The sequence below is a fragment of the Salmo salar genome, chromosome ssa27 (genome assembly GCF_905237065.1).
Source record: "Salmo salar chromosome ssa27, Ssal_v3.1, whole genome shotgun sequence".
NCBI classification, from domain to species: domain Eukaryota; kingdom Metazoa; phylum Chordata; class Actinopteri; order Salmoniformes; family Salmonidae; genus Salmo; species Salmo salar.
The window spans coordinates 10,935,596-10,953,711 of NC_059468.1; the positions used below are offsets into that span (position 1 = coordinate 10,935,596).

General features: G+C 43.8%; 1 protein-coding gene across 2 annotated transcripts in view; it reads left to right on the plus strand.

Annotated features, from left to right (window-relative positions):
- The first annotated feature begins 1,423 nt into the window (after nucleotides 1-1,423).
- LOC106588374 (tenascin-X) overlaps nucleotides 1,424-18,116 on the plus strand; it is a 28,487-nt gene continuing 11,794 nt past the window's right edge. The window contains exons 1-6 of one of the 2 annotated variants that reach the window (XM_045709628.1): nucleotides 1,424-1,550; nucleotides 4,352-4,937; nucleotides 6,743-7,831; nucleotides 8,437-8,552; nucleotides 17,103-17,256; nucleotides 17,376-17,654. In XM_045709628.1, the coding sequence (XP_045565584.1) occupies nucleotides 4,544-4,937; nucleotides 6,743-7,831; nucleotides 8,437-8,552; nucleotides 17,103-17,256; nucleotides 17,376-17,654 (2,032 nt within the window). In that variant the 5' untranslated portion in view covers nucleotides 1,424-1,550; nucleotides 4,352-4,543. The remainder of the gene's footprint in view (nucleotides 1,551-4,351; nucleotides 4,938-6,742; nucleotides 7,832-8,436; nucleotides 8,553-17,102; nucleotides 17,257-17,375; nucleotides 17,655-18,116) is intronic. The other variant, XM_045709629.1, reaches the window with a different exon arrangement.

Here is an 18,116-nt window from a genome sequence, read left to right on the forward strand (position 1 = left end):
CGCGCGTCTACTTATATCAGTGCATTCGTAACAACCTAGCCATTATTAAACTTCTATTCCATCAAATAAGCTTCATGTAGCAAATCAGCAATTCATTTTTTACCAAATTCGACACAAAATTTCCTCACTTAGTGGTCTTGTTTTCATGAACAGATTTTGGCCGGAGTAAACCCTCTCGCTTCAGCGCTTTCTCTCCTGTTTTGTGTCCCAGGGTGCCCTTTGACCCCAGTCTGCAGGTTCTGCGAACTTGGTGGGGTCAAGTGCGTGGGCTGAGTGAGGAGCAGTAAGAGGAGGAAGGATGGGAATTGATTCCTAGAAATCAAAATGTTAAACAGGAATGATCCCTACCCTGGTAGATGGTTTTAACCACAACAGAATATCTTGCCAACTCTTCAATTGTAGTCTACTCAGATAGCAAGGGAAAGAACATTAATCACATGGGAGTGGTAACAACAAGTGAGGAAGACGGCATCTGTAAAAACTAGAAACTACTTTGGGGTGAGAATGTGGACGATACGGTAGGTGGGAAAGTCTGGAGGACAATGACGAGTGGATGGATGAGGAGTTGCATTATTGTGGGACTAAGGATGCGTTTCCATGGTTTCGGAGTTGGAAAAGAGTGTAGTCTACTAGGCGAGGATAGGGCTGGATACTAGGCGAGTTTGGGTGAGATACTTTTGGAAGAGACGAGAGTGTTTACTATGAGAATAACAGAATGAATGAAGTTGGGGATGTGCTATGGGTTGGTAGATAGCCGATTGATGGTGCTGCCTGCTTATGTCACCTGACTTTACTTTACTGTGAGCTTTCCATACGTTCCACCATGCATCTATAAAAGACATCAAGTTAGAGATGGCTCCCCTTCTCTCACGACAGACATCAGACAATTCCATATTTTCACTTCCCAGAATCCCTCGATACCCCTAAAGCCTAAAACCACATTTCGTCCACAGCACAAATGAAATATATTATGACTGTTTTTATTATGGCCATACAGAGTACAGAAAATACAGTGAGGATGCATATTGCAAAAGTCTGAAAACAGATGCACCCACAAGCCTTATGTGCAAATGTACTGTCTGAAGAAGCAAATACGACTGATATAAAACATTCAGACTTTGTCAACTGCCAAAAAAGAGCAAACGGAAGATAACGAGGAATGTCTCACTAACATCATAAAGTGTCCAAGGAGAGGACAAAGATGAGTTCAAAAAAAGATTAAAGATTAGGCCCAGTTGTTCAAAACATCTAAAAATTCAGATGTTTTCCATCGAAATCCACCGCCCAAAAGGGACCCGTAAAGCACATAGAATTACATCAGAGAGAAAGAGGGAGAGGAGAGAGAAAGAGAGAAGTGAGAGAGGGAGGAAAAATTCTTGAAGTATGAGAAAATGTTACTGCTCTCCTCCCCTCTCTCTTTCCTTCTCCCTCCCGCTCTCCTATCCCCCTCCCTTTCTCATGGTCAGTCAATCAGAGCTTTCCAAGAGCAGTGAGAGGGAGCTTTGGACTGACTGACAGACATTGGTCAGGGAGAGAGGCAGAGTATCCAGGTAAGCCCTATGCATTTGTACTTTACATTAGCAATGCTTTTATGCTCAAATTTATATTGACAATAAATGCCAAAGATGGTTAATTCATATCAATAAGAATTAAATCAATTCATTATTAGTTATTTGAATAAAAAGTAGAGCTGAGTACATTATCTGGGCATCTTAGATGTACATTTGTAAGCAATGCATATTAGTATAAGTACTGAATAAGTATATGAGGGAACGGTTTTAAATATGTTATAGGTAGGATCAAATCCATATGACTTTGGCCTGTAAACGTTTTATTACACAAGTCTGTGATGTAGTTCATAGTGTCTGTGTAGACTTCAAATGGAAGAGAGTGAGTCACTAGTGGCAATACACAAAAGCATGCAATCCCTATCCGTTATACAATCCAAAACCACTCTACAAAAGGTGTATTGACAGGCATAAATAGTTTTGATATTCCATTGTATATTTTAATGTGTGTATGAGTGTGCTTGAATGTGAGAGAGCCGGAGGGAGGTGGGGATGTGGGAACATGATGCAGACGCCAAAAAAGGATGCAAAGCAATTTGAAACACTTCACAGGCCATTTGACTAAGCTATCTGCAGACAGAAGTGCTGTAAAATATACCGCTTTCTTTTGTGACCTAGAGAGTTATTACCAGCTGTGACAGGTATTCATAAGGAAATGTCAGTACTTTTGAGTCTATTACCGAGTTTCAGACCAGGATGGAAATCACAGAGAGTTGGAAACACCAGTTCCAGTGTTAAAAATCCCCATGCTGCCTATCATTCAGAGAGGTGGCAGTATGCACAGTAGTAGATGAATTCCACAAAGCCTGGTCCCTGCTCAACTCCGTTGGTGGACTGCATCAGAACTTCCTTCACCATGGAGTTGGGTTTAGTCAACTAGCGCAGTAGCAACCATCACTGTAGAAGCTAGGTGGACTTCAGTATTTGGTTCCTCTGCCTAATCCTCTCCTTCCTACCTCCCTCACTCTGTGATGTTAGCTGTATGTTGTGACTGTGAGTAAGGCTGGTGTGAAGTTTTGGTATTCCCGTGCCAGAGATATTATATGATTGTAAACCCTGAGCTACATAGCCTCGCGGGGTTGGAAGCAGTGTAGCTCTGAGGGACTGAGTGAATCTATCCCTGAGTGATGTGTGTCTGTGAGTCTCCTCAGGCTGACAAGATACAGTGCATTTGGAAAGTATTCAGACCGCTTGACTTGTTCCACATTACAGTCTTATTCTAAAATGGATTAAATTAATATTTTTCCTCATCAGTCTACACACAATACCTACCCCATAATGACAAAGCGAAAACAGGTTTTTAGAAAAAAATCACGTTTATTAAAAATAAAAACTGAAATACCTTATATTCATAAGTATTCAGACCATTGCTATGAGACTTGAAATTGAGCTCAGGTGCATCCTGTTTCCATTGATCATCCTTGAGATGTTTGTACAACTTGATTGGAGGAGTCCACCTGTGGTATATTCAATTGATTGGACATGATTTGGAAAGGCACACACCTGCCTATGTAAGGTCCCAATAACTACCCCATAATGACAAAGCGAAAACAGGTTTATAGAAAAAAAATCACGTTTATTATCCCACAGTTGACAGTGCATGTCCGAGCAAAAACTAAGCCATGAGGTCAAAGCAATTGTCCGTAGAGCTCCGAGACAGGATTGTGTCGAGGCACAGATCTGGGGAAGGGTATTTCTTCTAAAAAACAGTTTTTGCTTTGTCATTAAGAGGTATTGTGTATAGTTTGATAAGGGGGGGGAAAAAAACATTTAATCCATTTTAGAATAAGGTTGTAACGTAACAAAATGTGGAAAAATTCAAGGTATCTGAATACTTTACGAACGCACTGTACTTGCCCACCAAGGGCCTCAATTTCTAAGCTTTTTCCAGGCTGCCGGAAATTGAATAACATGTTGTCGGTTCCGGGTGCTATTTTGTTTCCTATTCTCTTTTACTGCCCCCTCATTTTTTTATCTCTGTATATTTATCTATTTCCCTCACTCAACTCTCTAGGTGCTATGACGTTATGCTGCTCTTAATGCTTTACCATTTGAGCTGTACTGTGTGTGTGCATAGATCATTTGAACATGATCCACTTTTGTGCAAATACATTCTGGGGATTTTAGGTAGGTTGTGACTTAACCTAGTTCATTTAGAAAATACATAGCACATGTTACTGGACACATAGCAGGTCGATGCATTAGGCTGGTGATATGGCAGCCATAGCATTCCATATTGTGATACACGGCAGGTATGAAAAATTCCTGAGAGGACTGAGGATAGGCTGGTTAGGGTTCAGTAAGGTGAGAGAGGGAGGGATTGTGGGTACACTGCCCCTGGCCTACGTGGTACGGACTGAGACTCTGGCTCCAGGTCAGACAATTGCATCCAAACCCCCTGCTGGAATGAGGAAAGTGACCTTATTGGGTCCCAGCGGTAAATCACATTATCCTGCAAGGCTCTACCCTGTCCAAACACAAGCTTAACCCACACCAACTGGGCCTGGGGATGACCCCATCCTTATAATGGGCTGTTCACGAATGGCAAACTATTCAGAACCAGTTTGTGGTTCCACATGTGCCACAATCACGTTGCCGTAGGAAAATAGGAACGCTGGTCACAGAGTATATTGAATTACTCTTCTAGATAAACATTTTTTCCAAGCTAACATGCTGTGTTGACAGGGCCATAAACAACTAGAAGGCTATTCCAGCCACTGCGATAGTTGTTGTGCTTACATGAATTCAGGTGAATGTTTATTCTTAACTGTCTTGTTTCCCAGGGATACAGTGGTGACGGTTCTGCAGAGTCACATGATTAAGGCAGCCCCTTGATGACAAAAACCCTTGACTTGTAGGCACCTCCACAGCAGAGTTCATCCCTCTGCCCCAGCCTTTCTTTGATAACTGTAATCATTTAAAAAAAAAAAGTGAATTGCCCTCCCCCTCCACCTGTAGGCAACTTCCTGCCCAAAATGCCTCTTGTCCCATCCTTCCTCCTCCTGCTCCTCGCCTGCCCTGCCCTCCTGACCCCATCAGGTTCCCAGAGCCTGCAGACTGGGGGTCAAAGGGCACCCAGGAACACAAAGCCAGAGGGTGGCGGGCAGCCAATCAAAGTGGTGATCTCTGAGGCGTGTGTTCAGGGGGACTCCAGTCAGAATCAGGGAAAGGAACTGGACCTTGAGCCTGGTTCCCCTCTAGTCCTTACCCATCGGATCCGACTGGTTCCGGGGTCGTGCGGAGGCGGGTGCGAAGCCGAGTTTGCTGCCCTGCGAGACCGTCTGGAGAGGCTGGAGAAGGAGGTGTCTGCCCTGAGGGAGAAGTGTGGAGGCCCAGAGGGGGGCTGCTGCACGTCCCAGCAGAGCAAAGGTACAGTAGGACTGCTGCCAGGTGACTCACTGATCAAATGGGTCTGGTTTTGAACATTACACAGAATCTCCTCATAGCTCCTCTCATCTCACTGAAATCCCCCAACTGGTTCTAATTTGAGCGCACGCGCACACGCACACACACACGATCCATTACTGATCTCAATCATGATCACATGTATAACTGGCAGACTACAGCCATGCTCATATTATGATCTAACTGACCTGAGTAATGAGGACTACTAATGGGTTCGACCAATCAGAGCAAGTATATAAAAAGGTCCAGCTCTAACTTTGTGCCCAATGTGATCTCAGACAATCTTCCTAATCTAGCTCTCCACCCTTCTCTCAATGTGGGACACTTTCTGGAAAAGCAGGGATAGTTTATCCACTAATCTGTTTAAAATATCAATACACTAGCAATGTTCCTTTAAATTTGGGGGGGGGGGCACAGAGTAAATTTCAGATTTGCTGAGTGCAAACTTGAACATTCTGAACATTCTGTGCAACTTCCAGCGCTCGTTTACTGTGAGCACTGAGGCTGTATCTACTTTAAGTTACCGTTTTAACAGTGTCCAAGTAGGCTAGTGTGTCCATTTGATCATAATGTAGGCCTACCAGAGTGGCCTACCATCAAAAACAATGGAGAAAATGCATCCCATAACATTTTAACATGGAAATAGCTGTTCTATCATTCAGCCTACAGTAGCAGCTAATGTGTGGTGTTCAATGTGGGCCTACATTCCATGAGACTGAATAAAGAAAACATGCAGGGCTTGACATTAACCTGTTAATCCACCTGTCCTTCAGACAAGGAGGTGACTGTGGCTCAGTTGGTAGAGCATGGTGTGTGCAACGCCAGGGTTGTGGGTTCGATTTCCACGGGGGGCCAGTACAACAACAAAAAAATGCATGAAATGAAATCTATGTATTCACTACTGTAAGTCGTTCTGGATAAGAGCGTCTGCTAAAATGTAAATGTAAAAAAAAATTGTTGTTTGATGCAAGAAACCACTTTACAAAATAAAATGTATTATTATTCCCATACCATTATTACAGAAAAATCTGACAAATTATTCTACCCTCTGCCTATTGGCTACTTAGCTTATTCAAGCCTGTCTCAAAATACAACACTAACCCTTTAAGACAAAAAAACCCTCTTTACCTGAATTGCTTTTCAAAGATGTCTACAAATGTCCATGTTTCGTGCTTTTGTAGGAAGCAATCAGTCCCCTATTGCTGACTACAAATGATCTATAACTGGGCTAATAACTCACTAACTAGTAAAGGATATGAACAAAATGTGCACACGTGGCTTCATGCAGCTAATTCTATTTGATCTGGACTCACAACCACAGCTGTAAACACAGTCCAGTTCAAAGTAAACGGCACAGATCCATATATGGCAATGATCTATTTTCATATAGGCCTACTGCAGCTCTGATTGGTTATGCCGCACCGGTCTGTGTTGAGTATGGTCTTGCACAATAGAATCCTACTCTGATATGTTCTTGCATCGTTTTTTTTCTTCTCCGTGTTGCATTGAAAGTGGTTAATATTGTGTTGATTCGATCACAATTCCCACAGTGAAGGGAAACGTTGATAGTGTTAACTAACAGGGAAAAGTCTAGAAAGTTGAGTGAAGTTCAATCTTGTGCTTCTCTCTGTGGGCTGATATTTCTTTTACACTCTGTGCAGCAGTCCTGGGGCTACTGCGCGCCTGCACATACGCGCAGCTTAGAGGGAAAATTGCACTCTGGTGTCTTACTGTTTTACTCTTTGTCTCTGTCCGAACCCCCTCTTTAGGCGCTGAGTGCTCCATCAAGCCGGAGGGAGACGAGTGTCCTAACGAGTGCAGTGACCAGGGACGCTGTGAGGACGGCAAGTGTGTCTGCTTCCCAGGGTTCAGTGGGCCAGACTGCAGTTTGTCTGACTGCCCCGGCAACTGCAATGACAAGGGGAAGTGTGTGAATGGCCAGTGTGTGTGCGACCCAGGTTTCACAGGGCCAGACTGCTCTTCAGAGTCCTGTCCTGGTAACTGTAACAACAAGGGGCTATGTGTGAACGGCAAGTGTGTGTGCAACACTGGCTTCACAGGCCCCGACTGCTCCACCAAGGCATGCCCTGGTAACTGTAACAACAAGGGGCAATGTGTGAATGGCAAGTGTGTGTGCAACACTGGCTTCACAGGCCCCGACTGCTCCACCAAGGCATGCCCTGGTAACTGTAACAACAAGGGGAAGTGTGTGAATGGCAAGTGTGTGTGTGATAGCGGTTTTACAGGGCCAGACTGCTCCACCAAGTCCTGCCCTGGCAACTGCAGCAACAAGGGGCAATGTGTGAACGGCAAGTGTGTGTGCAACACTGGCTTCACAGGCCCCGACTGCTCCACCAAGGCATGCCCTGGTAACTGTAACAACAAGGGGCAATGTGTGAATGGCCAGTGTGTGTGCAACACTGGCTTCACAGGCCCCGACTGCTCCACCAAGGCATGCCCTGGTAACTGTAACAACAAGGGGAAGTGTGTGAATGGCAAGTGTGTGTGTGAGAGCGGTTTTACAGGGCCAGACTGCTCCACCAAGTCCTGCCCTGGCAACTGCAGCAACCGTGGAAAGTGTGTGAACGGCCAGTGTGTCTGCGATAGCGGCTTTACGGGGCCGGACTGTTCCGCCAAAGCATGTCCCAATAACTGCAGCAACAAGGGAAGGTGCGTGAACGGGAAGTGCGTGTGTGAAGTGGGCTTCACTGGGCAGGACTGCGCCGCTAAGGGCTGTCCCGATAACTGCAGCAACAAAGGGCGCTGTGTGAAGGGGAGGTGTGTGTGTCGCCGTGGTTTCGCCGTCCCGGACTGCAGCCAGTGTGAAGCTGGGTTCACTGGAGCTGACTGTGGCACCGGTAAGTCATCCAAATATTCTCCATAAACACTCTCGGCTGCAATTGGCTTTTATATTGTCCAGTGAAACAGAGGGCACACTGTATTAGCCACAGGGCAGTGCTAATACATCAGTGTCCAGTCAGTGTGGCATAAAGGGCGGCAAGTAGCTTAGCAGTTAAGAGCGTTGGCCCAGCAACCGAAAGGTCCCTGGTTCAGATCCCTGAGCTGACTAGGTGAAAAATCTGCCGGTGTGCCCCTTGAGCAAGGCTCTTACCCCTAATTGCTCCCGTGAGTCACTCTGGTTACAAGAGCATCTGCTAAATGAGTAAAATGTAAATATAGTGTTCCCTTCTATCCAAGTCGACATACTGTTATATTTGTTATGCGTTCAATGACTGTATGTAGACCTCTACTGTATGTTGCAGCTTGACGTTACTTACACAAGTTGACTTAATGGACTTGGAAAAATACATTTACATTGACTTTACAGTTAAATGGGGGAAATGTGACAGCTGGTCAAAAGGATGCCTTATTGCCTTTAAAATCAATTCCACGGTAAACATTGCATGACATTGTTGGCTTGAATAACTGGAACTAAGCACCTAACCCTCCCCCTTGTCTCTAGCCATGTCTGGTGTGTCCCAGCTCAACACCAAGGACGTCACTGAATCCTCTGTCACCCTCTTCTGGACCCCACCTCCAGTCCAGTATGACACCTACCATGTCACCTTCGCCAGCCAGGTAACAACACCCTACACACCCTACACACAAGTTCTTATGAAGTTGTGAGTCTGGGTCCTAACTAAAGCACAAAGTAAACTGAACTTGAGAAACAACTGTTAGACAACAGATGTATCAGCTGAGAATGAACAGTCACCAAAATGAACAGAAGGTTGCTCTCATGGCACGAAGCCCGGTTCTCATTCCAGGTTTTAAGACTTGTTTTGGGGGCAAATGTTGAAAAGGTCATGGTGGTGCGTTATTTCCATGACAAATCCCCAAATCGTTTGCCTAAAATGTCCCTGAAAGCCCAAGGGAATTCAATGGTGGCATAGAGTAAATAAAAATCTCTCATGGAAAAAGACATTGACTCCTTTGGATCTAATCAAATCAAATCAAATAATTGTATTTCTCACATGCTTCGTGATAGAAGAAAAAATTATATATATATTTTTTTAAATAACACGAGGAATAATTACACAATGAGTAACGATAACTTGACTATATACAGTCACGGCCAAAAGTTTTGAGAATGACACATATATTAATTTTCACAAAGTCTGCTGCCTCAGTTTGTATGATGGCAATTTGCATATACTCCAGAATGTTATGAAGAGTGATCAGATGAATTGCAATTAATTGCAAAGTCCCTCTTTGCCATGCAAATTAACTGAATTCTGAAAAAACATTTCCACTGCATTTCATCCCTGCCACAAAAGGACCAGCTGACATCATGTCAGTGATTCTCTCGTTAACACAGTGGTGAGTGTTGACGAGGACAAGGCTGGAGATCACTCTATCATGCTGATTGAGTTCCAATAACAGACTGGAAGCTTCAAAGGGAGGGTGGTGCTTGGAATCATTGTTCTTCCTCTGTCAACCATGGTACCTGCAAGGAAACACATGCCGTCATCATTGCTTTGCATAAAAAGGGCTTCACAGGCAAGGATATTGCTGCCAGTAAGATTGCACCTAAATCAACCATTTATCAGATCATCAAAAACTTCAAGGAGAGTGGTTCAATTGTTGTGAAGAAGGCTTCAGGGAGCCCAAGAAAGTCCAGCAAGTCTCCTAAAGTTGATTCAGCTGCGGGATCGGGGCACCACCAGTACAGAGCTTGCTCAGGAATAGCAGCAGGCAGGTGTGAGTGCATCTGCACGCACAGTGAGGCGAAGACTTTTGGAGGATGGCCTGGTGTCAAGAAGGGCAGCAAAGAAGCCACTTCTCTCCAGGAAAAACATCAGGGACAGACTGATATTCTGCAAAAGGTACAGGGATTGGACTGCTGAGGACTGGGGTAAAGTCAACTTTCCAATTGTTTGGGGCATCTGGAAAAAAGCTTGTCCGGAGAAGACAAGGTGAGCGCTACCATCAGTCCTGTGTCATGCCAACAGTAAAGCATCCTGAGACCATTCATGTGTGGGGTTGCTTCTCAGCCAAGGGAGTGGGCTCACTCACAATTTTGCCTAAGAACACAGCCATGAATAAATAATGGTACCAACACATCCTCCGAGAGCAACTTCTGTTGGTCTGTCAAATTGGTTGTTGATCATTGCTAGACAAACATTTTCAGGTCTTGACATAGATTTTTAAGTAGATTTAAGTCCAAACTGTAAATCGGTCACTCAGGAACATTCACTGTCTTCTTGGTAAGCAACTCCAGTGTAGATTTGGCCTTGTGTTTTAGGTTATTATCATGCTGAATCATTCCTTCTTTTCACTCTGTCATTTAGGTTTGTATTGTGGAGTAACTACAATGTTGTTGATCCATCCTCAATTCTCTCTAATCACAGCCATTAAACTCTGTAACTGTTTTAAAGTCACCATTGGCCTCCTGGTGAAATCCCTGATCAGTGTCCTTCTTCTCTGATGCCTGTATCTTTGTATTGACTGGGTGTATTGATACACCAACCAAAGTGTAATGAATAAAATGAATAAACACCATTCTCAAAGGGATATTCAATGTCTGTTTGTTTCTACCAATAGGCGCCCTTCTTTGCAAGGCATTAGAAATCCTCCCTGGTCTTTGTAGTTGAATCTGTGTTTGAAATTCACTGCTCGACTGAGGGACCTTACAGATAATTGTATGTGTGGGGTACAGAGATGAATTAGGTAGGCATTTAAATGTCATGTTAGACACTATTACAGCACACAGAGTGAATCCATGCAACTTATTATGAGTTGTTAAGCAAACTCTGACTCCTGAACTTATTTAGGCTTGCCGTAACGAAGGGGTTGAATACTTATTTGACTCTTTTCATTTTTGATTCATTTCTAAAATGTTCTACAAACACAATTCCACTTCGACATTATGGGCTATTGTGTGTAGATAAGTGGTACAAAATCTCAATTGAATCTATTGTAAATTCAAGCTGTAGCACAACATGTGGAAAAAGTAAAGGGGTGTGAATACTTTCTGAAGGCACTTTAGGTAGGGATAAAGTGACTAGGCAACAGGATAGATAATAAATAGTGGTGTATTGTATGTGATGAATCAAAAGAGTTAGTGCAAAAAGGGTCAATGCGATAGCTATATAGTTAACCAATAGCTACCCGGACTAGCTATTTAGCAGTCTTATGGCTTTGGCTTCGGGGTGGAAGCTGTTCATGGTCCTGTTGGTTCCAGACTTGGTGCATCGGTACTGCTTGCTGTGCAGTAGCAGAGATAATTTTAGGGCCTTCCTCTGACACCGCCTGGTATAGATGTCCTGGATGGGGGGGAGCTCGGCCCCAGTGATGTTCTAGGCCATTTGCACTACCCTCTGTAGCGCCTTGCGGTCGGATGCCAAGCAGTTGCCATACCAAGTGGTGATGCAGCCAGTCAAGATGCTCTCAATGGTGCAGCTGTAAAACTTTTGAGGATCTCAGGGCCCATGCCAAATCTTTTCAGCCTCCCAAGGGGGAAGAGGCATTCAGAGTGCCTTCTTCACAAATGTGTTGGTGTGTGTGTGGACCATGATAATTCCTTAGTGATGTGGACACCGAGGATCTTAAAGCTCTCAACCCGCTCCACTACAGCCCCGTCGTTGTGGATGGGGGTGTGCTCAGCCCTCCATTTCCTTTTCCTTACTGTCGTTGAAGGAGAGGTTGTTGTCCTGGCACCACATTGCCAGGTCACTGACCTCCTCCTTATAGCCCGTCTTATCGTTGTCAATGATCAGGCCAACCACTGTTGTGTTGTCAGCAAACTAAACTTAATGCTGGTGTTGGAGTCGTGTGCGGCCACTTAGTCATGGGTGAACAGGGAGTACAGGAGGGGACTAAGCACGCACTCCTGAGGGGCCCCGTCTTGAGGGTCAGCTTGGCGGATCGGTTGTTGCCTACCCCCCACCACCTTGAGGCAGCCCGTCAGGATTCCAGGATCCAATTGCAGAGGGGAAGTGTTCAGTCCCAGGGTCCTGAGCTTAGTGATGAGCTTGGACGGCACTATGGTGTTGAACGCTGAGCTACAGTCAATGAACAGCATTCTCACGTAAGTGTTCTTCTTGTCCAGGTGGGAGAGGGCAGTGTGGAGTGCTATAGAGATTGTGTCATCTGTGGATCTGTTGGGGCGGTATGTAAATTGGAGTGGGTCTAGGGTGTCTGGGATGATGGTGATGTGAGCCATGACCAGCCATTCAAAGTATTTCATGGCTACAGACGTGAGTGCCACGGGGCGATGGTGTTTTAGACAGGTTACCTTCGCATTCTTGGGCACAGGGACTATGGTGGTCTGCTTGAAACATGTAGGTATTACAGACTGGGTCAGGGAGAGGTTGAAAATATCAGCGCATGCTCTGAGTAGGCAGATAAGTGTTACATTTGCCTGCCCCTATTTGCCGTTAGTGGATAATAAGTAAGGTCATTTAAAGGTAATTTCTGATTGAGCCGATATATACTACTCAAAAAAATAAAGGGAACACTTAAACAACACATCCTAGATCTGAATGACAGAAATAATCTTATTAAATACTTTTTTCTTTACATAGTTGAATGTGCTGACAACAAAATCACACAAAAATAATCAATGGAAATCCAATTTATCAACCCATGGAGGTCTGGATTTGGAGTCACACTCAAAATTAAAGTGGAAAACCACATTACAGGCTGATCCAACTTTGATGTAATGTCCTTAAAACAAGTCAAAATGAGGCTCAGTAGTGTGTGTGGCCTCCACGTGCCTGTATGACCTCCCTACAATGCCTGGGCATGCTCCTGATGAGGTGGCGGATGGTCTCCTGAGGGATCTCCTCCCAGACCTGGACTAAAGCATCCGCCAACTCCTGGACAGTCTGTGGTGCAACGTGGCGTTGGTGGATGGAGCGAGACATGATGTCCCAGATGTGCTCAATTGGATTCAGGTCTGGGAAACGGGCGGGCCAGTCCATAGCATCAATGCCTTCCTCTTGCAGGAACTGCTGACACACTCCAGCCACATGAGGTCTAGCATTGTCTTGCATTAGGAGGAACCCAGGGCCAACCGCACCAGCATATGGTCTCACAAGGGGTCTGAGGATCTCATCTCGGTACCTAATGGCAGTCAGGCTACCTCTGGCGAGCACATGGAGGGCTGTGCGGCCCCCCAAAGAAATGCCACCCCACACCATGACTGACCCACCGCCAAACCGGTCATGTTGGAGGATGTTGCAGGCAGCAGAACGTTCTCCACGGCGTCTCCAGACTCTGTCACGTCTGTCATGTGCTCAGTGTGAACCTGCTTTCATCTGTGAAGAGCACAGGGCGCCAGTGGCGAATTTGCCAATCTTGGTGTGCTCTGGCAAATGCCAAACGTCCTGCACGGTGTTGGGCTGTAAGCACAACCCCCACCTGTGGACGTCGGGCCCTCATACCACCCTCATGGAGTCTGTTTCTGACCGTTTGAGCAGACACATGCACATTTGTGGCCTGCTGAAGGTCATTTTGCAGGGCTCTGGCAGTGCTTCTCCTGCTCCTCCTTGCGCAAAGGCGGAGGTAGCGGTCCTGCTGCTGGGTTGTTGCCCTCCTACGGCCTCCTCCACGTCTCCTGATGTACTGGCCTGTCTCCTGGTAGCGCCTCCATGCTCTGGACACTACGCTGACAGACACAGCAAACCTTCTTGCGACAGCTCGCATTGATGTGCCATCCTGGATGAGCTGCACTACCTGAGCCACTTGTGTGGGTTGTAGACTCCGTCTCATGCTACCACTATAGTGAAAGCACCGCCAGCATTCAAAAGTGACCAAAACATCATGCAGGAAGCATAGGAACTGAGAAGTGGTCTGTGGTCCCCACCTGCAGAACCACTCCTTTATTGGGGGTGTCTTGCTAATTGCCTATAATTTACACCTGTTGTCTATTCCATTTGCACAACAGCATGTGAAATTTATTGTCAATCAGTGTTGCTTCCTAAGTGGACAGTTTGATTTCACAGAAGTGTGATTGACTTGGAGTTACATTGTGTTGTTTAAGTGTTCCCTTTATTTTTTTTGAGCAGTGTATATAGCTTTTTACAGTGAATGCAGTCTCCGCTAACGCCGGAACATTGCCCTTAAATTTCAATTACACTGTAACGCTGAACCTCTGCGATACGGACTGAATAGAGAGCCCTTCGTTTTCTATGCCAAATAAATCAATCCAAAGATTGATCTTGAGAACAGTAACACACCACAGTTTGACAGCTGAGCAGCAAAGGTCCATCACAAAAGTTCCATCACAAAAGTTCCAGAAACAGATGACTCTCAATCCCTCTTAATTAACTCACGATTACTGTGTTTTTCTATTTAAATTCAGTCATTAATGTCACTCAGCCTTAAAAGACTTTCAAATGGCAAAACCATTGTTTCACTGAGTAAAACCCTTTAGTGGACTGGTAGAGTACGTAGCAAGGTTTATAGATCCTGTAAAATTGCAGATATTCAAACGCTTTGCCAAAGGAAATAGCAGTGGACATTTTTCCAGTTTCTGTTTAATGATGTTTGGTGTTAATAAACTGTCACTACAGTAAATACTGGTTTCAGCTGATATACTTCTATACTGGTTCAACTTATATGGTTGGATTCACAGCCCTGGTAACCACAGAATGGAGGATACAATATAAAATAATAATAGTAATAATATAAAATTAATATAAAAGCATTACATAAAATGTAAAACATATGACTGACATAACGGGACTTCATAACATGACATAAGTGTGTTGTTGTATTAAATTTGTTCAGCAGCTCATGGTATCAATCAGTGGACCAAAAAGATCACATCCAGTATCCAATATCAAAGGTAGCTAACCGATGCAATAAATGAATTCCAGTGAATTCACAGAGACATATGCTACCAATTGTATTCAAAGCTGCTTTTGTACTCTTTGTTTTGAGTATAGGATGTTATTAGTGTTTCACTGATTTGCATTACAGAATAACTTCCTATTGAGTTCAAGTTCAGTTAACATACAGTAGCCTGGACACTATGTATAAAGAACATACGTTGTTATGATCTAATACAATATCCGGGCCATGTGAGGTCTCCCACTGTAATTGTGCCTTAAAAAGGCCCAGTGCAGTCAAAAACGTGATTTTCTTGTGTTTTATATATATTTCAACATTATGAGGTTGGAATAATACTGTGCTATAATAATACTTAGAAAATAATAATACTTAGAAAATGATGATAATGCCCTTTTAGTGTAAGAGCTGGTTGAAAAGACTGCCTGAAATTTTTGCCTGTTTTGGTGAGATGGAGTTGTGGTGACATCACCAGGCGGTAAATTAGCTAATAGACCAATAAGAAAGAGTTCCAAACCTCTCTGCCAATAACAGCTAGTTTTCAATGTTTCTCTCCCAACTCAGACCACTCCCAGACAGTCCTAGCAAAATTCTTGCTTGAGAAATTGCTTGTTGCGAAGAAGCTATTTTTGTTTCTTTTTAACCATTTTAATTCAAAATAATCAAGATAAGGTACTTAATTGTTATCCAGAAATTATTTGATATTAATATATAAATAGCTGCATTGGACCTTTAATAGAGCATATGCTCCCAACCTGCACAGAGTGGTGATGTCAGATGTACACAATGACAAACTGGATTGATACTCATCATCCACATATTGTTGGACCTTGCTATTACAGTAGACACACGCACTCTAGAGAAGCTGTATCCATGTCCGTAAAAGTCTAATCTACAACACTGAAACAACGAGAAGCACCTCAATGACAACCAAAATGACCATTGGAAAAGGTAGGGAAGTGCTACAAGATTAAACAACCCTCTTTTTCCTACTTAATGGAACTCTTTCAATGTGTGAATGAGATTGTTGTTCTTCCTAAAAGGGTTCCAGACAAAGAAAAAAAAGAGAGAGATTTCTGTTGTTGTTGTGAAAAACAGAGACTATTGGAGGTTAGTAGAGTGAAGTTTGGCCACAGCATCAGCACCAGGATACATTCCAAAAGCTCATCGCAAAACAACAGCGGAAACAGCCTATTTTCCGTACATGACATGGGTAGGTGTGAGAAGAAATATGGAGGAAGGGAGGACATCCTTGTAAAGGGAATATATTAAACTAGTCATAGGAGAGTCAAAGGAGAATGTCATAGCAACAATAGTTAGGGAAAGGGAAGGATAATGGGAGATAGAGAGAGTGGGCAGGAAGGGAGAAGAAAAGATGCAGATGTGGGATGCTTGTTGCTAGGGCAACCGTAAACACTGTCAAAAACATGGCCCTGGCCAGAGAAATGACTTCACTGGTCGGCAGCTGTGACACAGCGGAAGAGAATGAATGAGGGAGATACACATTCATCTCTCATGTTTACAGATAAACAACACACGCAGACTAAACAGGACACAAACCCCACATTGTGCAAGATAAAGCACAATGACACGCTCAAAACTAGAGGCATATGACATGCGCACTCTGTAGGTCAACGCTGGGCAACCTGGCAACCCAGCTGGGCCCCATTTCTCATATGAGAGAATATATTACACAATTGAGAAAGACTTGGAGAACACCCCCATACTGGAGTAATTGAGTAAAACCTGAAACTACTGCTTTTAAATGAATGGAAATAATGGCGTTTTCCAATACGTAGGTTGAAGAATAACAACCTGATACTGTTTTGGTTTTAATAGCATATTTTATAAAGTTGGTTCCTCAAATGATCACATATCAATTAAGGAAATTGTGAGAGTTGGAATGTGAAAGGCTGAAAACAGTTCTCAAAGCTTTGTGATCTACTGGACTTCCCTGACATGTTAATCATTTATTCTTTTCACAATACTACTATTACATCATTGGAATATGAGGCTGTTCATCTCAGTGCCAAGAAAATAATAATATGATCATGAATAAATATGAGTCCAGTTACTAATTTAGAGAGTAGGCTCGGGTTGATGTTTACAAAAAAAATCTGAATATAGGCTTCTGCATGACAGAATTTGTAAGTTAGCCTACTCCCCCTGCTGGTAAGCATACATACACCCATTCTATATCATCTTTAACAGGTTCTAACTACAGTTACTTTAGCAAATTAACTAAAATACCAGTAGGCCTATGAAGGAAAATTGATTATTAATCCTCTTGATATCTGTTCTAACATTGACTTTATCATTTTCTGTGCCACACAGAAAGAGGGCGATCAACAGATAACATCTCAAGTTGGAGGCAAGCTCACGGCCTACACCCAAACAGGCTTGGCGGCCGGGCAGGAGTACACGGTGACAATCAATGGAGAAATAGATGGGAGAATGGGCGCTGAGAGCACAGCAGAATTCACCACTCGTGAGTCAGGAAACCCCATTTTGTATCCCCTTATTATCAGTATCATCTGCTACTTCGGTTATCGATAGGCATAAATGCTAAGTCGTTCCCCACCCCCCCACTGCTTTTCCCTCACCCAGTTATCTCTGGTCCCACAAACCTTCAAGTTGTGAAGACAACCACAACATCTGCAGTTGTCCAATGGGAACAATCGCAAGGAGACATCGACAGGTATCGCTTAACTGTTACACCCAATCAGACAGACGGAACAGCCAAGGGAAGACAAGACCTGACCCTGCCCCCTGAGAGGGACTCTGCCCAGATTGACGGTTTGGACCCGGGACATTTGTATGACATCACATTAGTGGCTGAAAAAGGCGGGATCAAGAGCAAGCCAGCAACAGTCCAAGTCACTCCTGGTGAGTTTTATTGGATGAGGGGGTTGCTTACCTTACTTACTACATTGTATATGAAAAGATCCAGGGACTAGGTTGTATGAGAAGCGATCTTGATTAAGTATGTCAGATTATAATACTATATTTTGAGATAAGGAAGTTGCACAAATACACAGTCATGAAACAACAAAGAAACTGTGAACTAAGCAGAAGAAGCAGGAGAGAGAGAAAGTCATCACTATGTTTAAAAAGAGAGAAATCTCTGAAACAAATTGGATTCCCTGGCAATGTGAATATGCAAGGGAGGCCAGCCCTGCTCCTGTGAACTGTTATCCCACTAAAGTTAACATGTCTAGACACGTCATTATTCAATAGAGAAGGTCATTGGAAGTGAAATTAAAACGTTAGATTGAAATTAATGTATGTACAATATAAAAACTCCTCCTGGAGCTAAGCTGATCTCTCTTCGTAAAATACATTCTCCTT